Raw genomic sequence first — 10757 nt, forward strand, 5'->3', positions numbered from 1 at the left:
GATTGACAGAGTGAAGTTTCCGATTGTTGAAGTCTTGTTGCCGGGGAATTATTCCATCCATTGGATGCCGCTGAATGGAGAGCAGTCCTTAACGTGCGTTGCTCAAGCGTACACCCCGAGAATCGAACCAGCGATCTTGATCTTGAAGCTTCTTCGTTTCAGAAGTGACGCGCTAACCAATTGAGCTATCGGGGCGGCTTTAACAGGTGCTAAAGACAACTTGTAGCAAATGGATCGCTGTTGAAAAGGAGCATTCTTCCTGGCGTCAGCGCTACCTGACTACTTACTATAAAACAGCGAGCATTGTGACAATGCTAATTGTTCGGTGCAACCAGCATGATTGTTTTCCATGTCACGCTTCATTGCACAAAACTCTCGAAAAGGTCAATTGCTATTTGAAAATTCATTTGGCAGTGTTTGGCAACACTAAATTAAAGTGGTGTCAGCTGTTTTTCGCAGAAAATTGCGCTGTTTGTTTTCATTTGCTCGCCTGGTTCTAAAATCTGTGAAACTTTAAATCGACATCATGATTGTTGCTTTATTGGTTCTATCATTTAATATCTTCGCAGCAGTTTTGAAGTCGTTTATCCGGTAAGTTTTTTTGTATTCAAATAGGTTTGTTGACCATGAAGACTTAAATGCACCAGCCACCAACACTATGTTTTGACAACGTAAGCGGATTCTATTTGAATAATAACCTTCTAATGATCCCATTTGGTTGAAACAGGCTGTGAAGGTGTTTGAATGGCTAGCGACTATACCGGTATTTGTTATAATTCGCTCTGCTTGGCTTTCTTGCCTTGCATTGAGCAGGATAAGGTGTTGCGATCGTGCCATATTTTAAACTGATAGTCCTGCTTTGGTAGCATACATACTATAACATCCGCGCTTTGTCGCTTCTAAATTTTTCTGGACCTCTGCTATGTTTGTCAAATATTGTTTTTTCTCGTTGTGATGGTCAGAAATAAAAACAAACTAAACTGAACTGAGGATGCCACCTATTTCGTACCCTGAACACTTCACCCCCTCCAGAGATCGAAAAAAAATACAGCAGCAACGAAGTTCACCACTTAGTGCAATTAAAAATTGTATACGAAAACTCCAATCGTTGACTTTGGCGCTATGGATTTTTTATTTCAATCTTTTTGTAGCGGACGCTGTGGTCAATTGCGGAATTTTCGATCAACGACTTCGGCACTGCTGTATTTTTCTCCTGATCTTTTCAGGGGATGCGCTTGAGAGACGAAGTGTTCAGTGGATGACACAGATTGCACCCCATTGAGCAATGTTTGTAGTTTTGATAATACCAGTATTCATTGGTTAGCAGCATGTGGGGTAGTAGTTAACCATTCCGGCCTATTGCACAGGCCATGCCAAGGCTTGTGCTTGTTAAATTTTGGCCTTGAAGTCTTGAAATTGCAATAGACTATCATTTTAAAAGATTTTTGTTACAGTTATTGACTTCACAATTGATAATCATTATCAATTATAATTTATTGCAAGCATAAAGTAAAGAGAGCACTTGCACAATGCACATTAGGAATTATGCATACAAAAGTATAAACATTTTTTATTGAATAACATTTGTCTTCAATCAACTAATACTTCACAGAATTCTATTTCGACCATCTGAAAAGTCAGTTACTGGTGAGACGGTTTTGATTACTGGAGCTGGGCATGGAATGGGGCGACTATTTGCTTTAAGATTTGCTGTTTTGGGTGCTGAAGTTATTGTGAGTTTTTGTTTATTAATAGGATAATGTCTGAGTAGAGTTACAATATATAGAAAGAATAGTGTGCCTCGGAGGCTCATGGTTAATGGTCATCGTACAGTACTTAAGCATTATAGCCTACCATATGTTCAAGCGTATCTTTTTGTAAACTATACCCAAATACAGTAGAATTCGCCTATAACGGCTTCGTTTATAACGTCAATTCGCCTATTATGTCACATTTCGCTCGGTCCCGGCAGAATTCCTATCTTTTACGTACATTGTAGTTCGGCTACAACAGCATCGCCTATAACGTCAATTCGCATGTAACAGCACCCTTTTTTGGTCTCTAGACGTCTTTTGTTCGTTTATAACGTCACTTTAAGCCATCACCTTCACCACGAGCGGTCAGTCTTTTAATCCAGTTAGCGCTGCTGCTTGCAAAATGTCTTCCCCTTTATTTTGCTACGTCGTTCGCAGCAGGGACTTTAATTAACTGAATTAACTTTTTTCCCGCGTGAAAAACTATCACGTGTAAAAAGCAGCTCTACAGCTGACCTTTAAACAACTCAAAGCAATAGTTGTACGTGCAGTACTGTATAAACTAGAAGCTGAGTTTGAAGCAGGACGCAATCCAAACTAAAAAGAAAGCGAAAGCACAATATTCTTTTTTAAACAATTTCTTTGTTTACAGTATTTTCTGCGTGACTTTTGTCAGTTTGTTGGTACACAGTAAACCTGACTGGATTATACAACTATTTCTTTAATCAAAGGACAGTTTTGGAATAGTTTGCAGTAGTTCGTCTATAACGTCAATTTGGCTATAACGTCAGTTTTTGCAATCCCCTAGAGGTGCCGTTATAGGCGAATTCTACTGTACTGTTTTAAATATTCAATTTTGTTGATTTGTGCAGCCACCAAACCTACTTGTTGATAATAAAAGTGTAAATACAAAATAAGACTGTTCACCAAGCATATAATTATGAGATATTTTCTTGCATTTTTCTGGTGACTTCAGGCCCAGACAGATGACAACTACTTTGTCCCATGAAAAAAAATGAGATTAAAATGAAGCAGCGTCGATCTCGCTGATCACTTAACTCTAACCCATTTTAGACAAATAAAGATTTCCTAATCATTCCAACAAAATTCAAAACATGTTGTGGAAACTTTGAACAGCGACTTTGGTGCCATTCTAGTTTTTATCAACCTTTTCAGGGACGAAGTAGTTTGCATGCACTGCAGGCTAAGCCAGCTGCCACAAGCAAAAAGGATAAAAACTAGCTTTATTTTCAATGCTTTATCCATCAGTACGATTGACAATTCCAAAAATATGTAGGGCATATAAACAGTCATATGCCCAATCTAGGCTAGAAAGTTTCAAGTGCCAGAGGACCGTAGGTGTATAGACTAAGGCTGCCATATAATAGCAACCATAGCCACTGCATACAATACAGAATAGGCAAAAATGTGCAAATTTTCTAAATATACCGGTACCACTCCACACTGATGATCTCAACCTGACAAATTGCAAAATTTTAACCAATAAACTGAGAAACTTATCTGAATCAGTAAAGAAATGTACAACAATATCTACTGTATGTTATGCTCATTCTGTAAACTCATCCTCTTATACGCAGCATTAACTTATATGCTAAACTTAGCTGATACATTTGTCAAGATTTATTTCTGAACTTACTTTACCACAACTACTTTTCAAAGCTAGTGACTTTTGTTACATTTTTTCTTTGAGATTGTAGATATCAATGCGACAGCAAATCAAGAAACAGCTGAACTGCTTGAAAAATCCAGAGCTGTTTTTCACAGTTATACATGTGATTTAAGATGTAAAGACGATATAAAAAGGTACATACCGGTACTGTTAGATACAGAATGAAACTGTTTACCATGCATTTCATTACACTATAACTTGCATTCTTCTGGAAGAATGCAAGTTATTCTATACCATTAGATGTTGCTTTTTACATAGTGTAAATATTATGAGACAATGTATTCATGCTGGTGATTAGGCTATATCTCATGGTAGGCACTTTAACATGCAGATATCCAATCCAGCACGAACCAATCAGAAGCTACGCTGTTCATGACGTCATCAAGGTTGCGTTTAGAAAGAACAAAGGAAAAACGCAAATTCTAGCTGAATTAAGTCATCGCTTTGCCATCGGTTGGCTTAGCGCAGAGGGTTAGGGCGGTGGTAGGCTAGTCATTTCATTGACGTGGGTTTGATTCTCACCACTGCTATAGCTCTTTTTTCTTCTGTAATTACCGAACAAAGTTCAAAGTAATAGTCAAGTCTCTGGCTGAATGCTGGAATGGTCACAATTGGACAGACAACGTAACATCTGATTGGTTCGTGCTGGATTGGATATCTGCATGTTAAAGTGCCTACCATATCTCATGACAACTTTTCAGTTTTCACGCAACTTTAAATAGCATTGGTCAGCTCTTAGCAGCTTATCCAACATCCTTAGGCACTCATTGACACATCTTGCTTCTACCAAGCAAGCAAAACATGGGCAATGGATGTGCAGTCAAGAAAAATAGATGAAGAAGATGAAATCTTCTTTCTCTCATATATTGTTTTTATAACATTGCAATATTAAAAGTGTTTAATTAAAATTGTGTTTCAGTGATCTCATTCAAAGTCTTCGCCATTGGTGTAACTTTAATTTTCCAGAAACTTTATAGAATATTACTATTAGTAATCTAGGATGAATATACTATAAATGTGTAATAAATACAAATAATTTAGTGGTTGGGAAATGTGTTTAAATTTAATATGAACTTAAGTTCACACTTTGCTGGGCCACTCTGTATATAAAATTTACTTGCTTACCTGAGTAGTTATTACAAATGTTCTACTACCATATTGCTGAATTACTATATATACTTGTAGAGTTTAGCACTTTATATCATTCACTGTATTTAAATTCTCTTTGTTGAGCAATTATACTTGACTTGACACCAAATATTCTTTGTGGGATACTGTTGATTGTATACTTGTATAGGCTTTAATAATAACATCTGAAGGTTTACAGTATTTTAAAAACGTGCATTTTTTTAGGTTGGCAGAACAAGTGAAAACAGAAGTGGGTGATGTTACTATCTTGGTGAATAATGCAGGTGTATTATTCAGTACAGATATTTTATCTTTGTCTGACGAAATGATATCTACAACTTTTGACGTCAACATTTTATCTCATTTCTGGGTAAGCCACATTCATCCAATCACAAGAAATATCCAATTACTTAAGCGTTAGATGAGCTTCTGCTGGGCCCATATTTGTACGAAATGGCCCGTTTCGGTGAGTACGATCCCTTAATGGGGGATTTTTTTTTATTTTTTTCTATTTAAATTATTGGGTACCGTAGCCTAATTATCATTGCCGTTTTAGGGTTAGGGGTTAGAGGTTAGGAACTCACTGAATCATACTCACCGAATCGGACTCACCGAATAGTAGCAGACCCATATTTGTAAACATAAAATTATAAAGGGCTTTTTTTGGTTTTGAAACTTTCCATAGAGTCAGTACAGAGTAAACTTTTTGAACTGAAACTGTTTTTAATGACCAACGTCTGATACTGTAGTGGTTGTCACTATTTATGTGCCCCGATAGCTGTTGCACTTGTAAATAAAGGCATGATAAGATCAAGCGGCGCTGGTTCGACTCTCGGGGTGTGTGCTTGAGCAATGCACGTTAAGTCGTTAAGGACTGCTCTAAATTCACGGAATGGCCCGTTTCGGTGAGTCCGATCCCTTAACGAGGGATTTTTTCAATTTTTTTTTTAAATTATCGTGTACCGTAGCCTAATTATCATTGCCGTTTTAGGGTTAGGGGGTAGAGGTTAGGAACTCACCGAATCGGACTCACCGAATAGTAGCAGACCCCTAAATTCAGTGGCACCTAATGGATGGAATAATTCACACTCAACAACTCTTCAGTGTGCGGAAACTTCACTCTGTCAATTTCCTGGACGGGTCTGCTTAAGTGGTTCAAAGCCTCTACAAGTATGCCAAGCTGCCAGGATTAACTTTTTTTCAGTCCGAGAATTAAGATTTTCATAATCAATCTATGTGGCGTGTCAATCAATGGCTGATCAAAATATTATGCTTTCCCAGTTTATATGTTGTTAATCGGCGGCTTTTCGTTGTCCTGCACACACTTTATTGTTTCAGCTAATTCGAGAATTTCTTCCCAATATGAAAAGAAAGAATCATGGCCACATATTGGCGATGGGTTCATATTCATCTAAACAGGGAGCACCATATTTAACAGATTATAGGTAAATTGGCGTCTCAATTGTGTAAAATTGGTGTTATAACGCATGTTGTGATTCTGACGATAGTTGCTGAGTCATTCCTTGTCACTGCATTCTTTCATGTTGAAAAATTAGTAGATACAGTACGGTACTTGATAATTTTGATTGCGAGTTTGCTGTCACAACTTCCTCATAAAATTTCTTTCTCTTTTGGCAAAGTCGTTGTCTAGCCAATAATTGCGTTCTTTTTACATTGATTAAACATCTAAAGACGTCACATGCTTAATCTTACCCTAGTGTAATAAATTGGCTGGCTGGAGTTGGTCACAGAAATGCAGCTGGGAAAGGCATTGACCACTCTGTCACTGGTGCCATTGGCTTATCACAGTCGGAAAATCAATATTTTTACATGGACTCAATATTTGCAGACGTTGGTGCAATGTTAGAATGGACTGATGTAGTGACTGGCACAGCACGACGCTGTGTATGAGACCACATTTGCCGATTTGGTAGTTTTGTGACTTCATCTTTTAGATCGATTGCGACTGGGTGCTGCCAACTGACTTGATTACTTACCGTAATTATTCTAATCAGACGATTAACAGACATCCATGTACTCCTTTGTTTCAAAATAATTTCAAATTATTTTCGTGTTACCAAATCTTCACTGCAAGTGTACACCGAAAATATTAATGGTGTGGTTTAAAGATGATTCTGATTTTTAGTGGAATTGCCCAATAGCAATGTCGTCTATTGCATAACATATCTGCCTGACAGCTCTTCGAAACATGCTGTGTGTGGTTTAATGGACGGATTGCAGCGTGAGTTGCGGTGGCAAGGGAAGACAGGAATTAAAACAACTTGTGCTTTTCCGACTTTTGTTACCACCGGTTTTGTAAAGAATCCTACTACCCGGAATAGCATGCTGATGCCAGTACTCAAGCCAGATGAAGTTGTGGATGCAGTCATGCATGGCATGCTTACCGATCAGTGCCATGTTGAGGTTCCTTCAATGGCTACGATGCACAAAATATCGTAAGTCATCCTGCAGTTTTTTGTGTCACACGTGAAACAGTTTGTTGCAAACTTTTAACCACTTGGTAGATTGAACCTACCAACGAAACAATGGAAACGAAAGAATAACTTACAACTTTTCTCAATTTTCAAGGGTCATTTAATTATATTCCAGTGCGTTCTTTCCTCGAGAAGTAGTGGAACTTATCTTCGATTACCTTCGCCCGCAAGTCGACAAGATCAAGACTGAGAAAAGCGCTTAAACTTTTTCGCAATACTGATCTGACGACTGGAAAAGTACGAGCGGAAAATAAAAACCTATTTTATTGTTTTTGACGTTTAGAAAGCATGTCAATTCCCATATTCACTAGTTGGGAATACATCATTGACTTTAGTTTTAACAGTTCATAGTTCCAGCATTGGGTCTAAACCTTCATCTCCCGCCATCACTTGCAGCGTGTGCCAGATAGCAAATCACTGATTTTATTTCAAATTAAAAAATATTGCAGACTTAACAGAACATCCGATAATAAAAACTGTAAAAAAACGAGTAATTTACTGTCTAGATAGGTACCTTGGAAATTGTGACATTGTACTGCATATGTTTTGAAGATGCGAGTTGCCGCCGTGAGCGAAACGTGAGTTTAACGTTTAAAAAAAATTTGGTTTATGTTTGCTTTTTATTATCGGATATTAAATAAATGCACTTTTTAATTGAATAATTTTGCTATGCAATGCATTTTACAAACTTGTAATCTCGTGGCTTTGCAAGAATGTGTTTTCCCTGTTATCTTGTGAAATTGTGTTCTGTTCCAGTAAACTAATTCGTGCATTTTTAATTGTTTCTCGTAGGCCTTCCTTAATTGGTTTGTTGTTGTGCAGATCGTCTTTAATTCGTATTTGAAGTGGCATGCACAATGCGGTTTATACGATACAGTTGGAATCCTAAAAATTATTAATAACATTATCAGTTCTAAATTTGCAATGTTGTGTTGTGAAAGAAATGCTTTGAGACTCCAGCTTCACCAGCAGTGTGAGTTTGATGTGGGCTCCTCATGAAATTTGTTATATGACATGTCATTTTTCAACAACTTACTTGCATGCAATCATTTATCTCGTCATTGTAATCAATCTGATCACCTCGCTATATGACAAGACGGCTGCATTAAAAAATTCCATGTAAATATTTCTATGAAAAACGGAAATTTCATTTTTTTTTTCAAGAGGTCTTAGAATGTCCTATTGTATTCTAAAACCAGGGCTAAGTTGAAATTAACATTACCTCCCCCCCCTATTTTAAGTTAACTTCTGCAAAACGTACCTGTCATCTGCTGAATTCTACAAAAAAATGTACACAAAAAGCATTATCAAAGTCAAAAATCGACCGATATAAGATAAAAATTTGTCGAATTTCTTATGGCAGGCATCCAGATCCCAGGCTATTTTCATATACTGTATTCTCATACCTCCACTTAAAAGCTGTTTCAATTTAGTTTGTAATTTTTCTGTGCTCTTTGATACTTTAAGATCAGTTTTAACAATTCACTAAGTTTGTAATTCACTTGCAAACGCAGTCCTGAAATATTAATAAGTTACTAACTGAAAAACATACTGCTCAATAGAAAATTTTTTTTAGAGAAAATCCTGAAGCTGATTTTTCAGTTGTTTTTATTTCTGACCATCACAGCAAAAAACAATACACGTCAACATAGCAAAAGTCTAGAAAAAGGTGGAAGCGACAAAACGCGAACGTTAAAACGTGCATGTGACCGAAGTAAGTTATTAAGTTGAAAGAAATTTGGCACGGTCGCAACACCTTCAGAAAAATTTAAGATAACGCTTTTTTTTCTATTCATTTCATTGAAAATTGATAGATTTTTTTCGCAATCAATTAACTTGGTGTCCGACAAATTGTTCGTAAGCAATTGTTCGTAAGCAATTGTTCGTAAGCAATTGTTCGTAAAATTAATTCTTCGTAAAACAATTCTTCCTAAAGCATTTTTTCGTGCATGCAGTTAAAATTTGATGTAGGCTATACGAAGAAATGCTTTACGAACAATTGCTTTACGAACAATTCAACAATTGCTTACGAACAATTTGCCTATAACCAATTAACTTAGAGTTTCACTCTTTTTAATTTGTAGCCCAATCAATATTTTGTTGTAATCACATTTATTGCAAAACTGAGTGTTAGCCTAATAAGCTGCTGATTAACGTTTTTATTTCTAAATTAAGCATTGATCAACAATCTGCTGTCTTGTAAGAATGAACTTGAACATACATATTACATAGCCTTATAAAAAAAATTCTTTTGTATAAAATAATGTTTGATTGGGAAACTAAACTTTTGTGCGACGTCCTTTGAAATTTTAAAACGACGCATCATGACGTCGTAGAGCACAGTTTGAGAATCACTGAATTATTGAAGTTACTTACCATGAATCACTAAAAAAATAAATTCACTAGCCTTTGCAGGCCTATCTCTCTTTTTTTCTTCTAAATTTTTAAAAATCTTTATCTACCTACATGATAAACAAAGTTTTTTTGAGGTGTTGCGACCGTGCCATATTTTAAACTGATTGTTCTGCTTTGGTATCATGCATGTTATAACGTCCGCGTTTTGTCGCTTCTATCTTTTTCTATATATTTTTTGTGATTCGTTGTGATGGTCAGAAATAAAAACAAAACTGAAACTGTACTATTATACGCAAATAAACCATAAACAATTTTTAAATATCGTATTAATCATTTATGCTGAAAATTTGGAAACTTTCACGGACCCCCTAAAAAACGCTTTGCGTAGGGGAGAGTGTCCAACAGTGCCCCGCTTTTTGGAAAATTGAGGTTTAGACATCAAAAAAAAAATTTTTTTCAATTTTTTTTTTCTATTATGAAAATTCCTCCTTTTCTTTAGTATTTCCACATAAAAAAAAGTTTAAAAGATTTACACAAACTTCATAATCAGGCGTTAAAAATCACCTGTCAAAGTGGGGCACTGTTGGATCCTTTACATGATGGATGTCACTGAGCTGGTCAGGTCAAGACAAAACCTTTTAAAGTGGTACATATGCTACACAATTATCACAGACACAAAATATAACAGCAACAATTATCATAACATGTAGGACACGCTATCTGCCCGTCGTGGTGACTGTGCTTAAACGAAATAATGCGAATAGGTTCCAAGGAACCATGCGAACACACTGAGCTGTAGTTTATAGAACAGCCCAAGTTGCTGTAATTACTTTTTTAAAAGCTTTGGTGTTATGACCTAACCCTAACTACCAATTGCAATAAGGAAGTTGTTTATTCAAGAGTCAATCAGTGAAAGAACATGCAATAATAGCCCCGATAGCTCAATTGGTTAGCGCGTCACTTCTGGAACGAAGAAGCTTCAAGATCAAGCGGCGCTGGTTCGACTCTCGGGGTGTGCGCTTGAGCAACGCACGTTAAGGACTGCTCTCCATTTAGCGGCATCTAATGGATGGAATAGTTCACCGGCAACAACAATCGGAAACTTCACTCTGTCAATCTCGGTGACCGGGCCTGCGTCAGTGATTCAAAGCCTCTACAAGTATGCGAAACTGCCAGGATTAAGCTCTACAAGAAGCTTTCCCAGTCCGAGGATAAAAATTCAATCAATGCAGAAGATTAAAGACATCATTGATTTGGCCACATGGAAGGTATGATTAACACAAGATACAGACACAACACACTTTGGTAGGCCTATATTGGCATGTGGTGCACAAG

General features: G+C 36.8%; 1 protein-coding gene across 1 annotated transcript; it reads left to right on the plus strand.

Moving 5' to 3' along the window:
* The first annotated feature begins 465 nt into the window (after window positions 1–465).
* On the plus strand, window positions 466–9718 carry LOC145783210 (17-beta-hydroxysteroid dehydrogenase 13-like). Its single transcript, XM_082595013.1, has 7 exons — window positions 466–591; window positions 1613–1733; window positions 3466–3578; window positions 4798–4942; window positions 5911–6017; window positions 6771–7028; window positions 7183–9718. Exons 1-7 carry the CDS (start codon window positions 527–529, stop codon window positions 7268–7270), a joined length of 897 nt encoding a protein of 298 aa, XP_082451139.1. The 5' UTR covers window positions 466–526; the 3' UTR covers window positions 7271–9718.
* The last annotated feature ends 1039 nt before the right edge of the window (window positions 9719–10757 follow it).

The sequence above is a fragment of the Aplidium turbinatum genome, chromosome 14, assembly GCF_918807975.1.
Source record: "Aplidium turbinatum chromosome 14, kaAplTurb1.1, whole genome shotgun sequence".
Classification (NCBI taxonomy): Eukaryota; Metazoa; Chordata; class Ascidiacea; order Aplousobranchia; family Polyclinidae; genus Aplidium; species Aplidium turbinatum.

What these genes read in the sequence shown, in the direction of transcription:
- LOC145783210 (XM_082595013.1), top strand. Translation starts at nt 527, where the DNA reads ATGATTGTTGCTTTATTGGTTCTATCATTTAATATCTTCGCAGCAGTT. An exon ending in CCATATTTAACAGATTATAG is followed by an intron (nt 6,018 to 6,770) that starts GTAAATTGGCGT and finishes TCTGCCTGACAG; the next exon opens with CTCTTCGAAACATGCTGTGT. An exon ending in GCTACGATGCACAAAATATC is followed by an intron (nt 7,029 to 7,182) that starts GTAAGTCATCCT and finishes ATTATATTCCAG; the next exon opens with TGCGTTCTTTCCTCGAGAAG.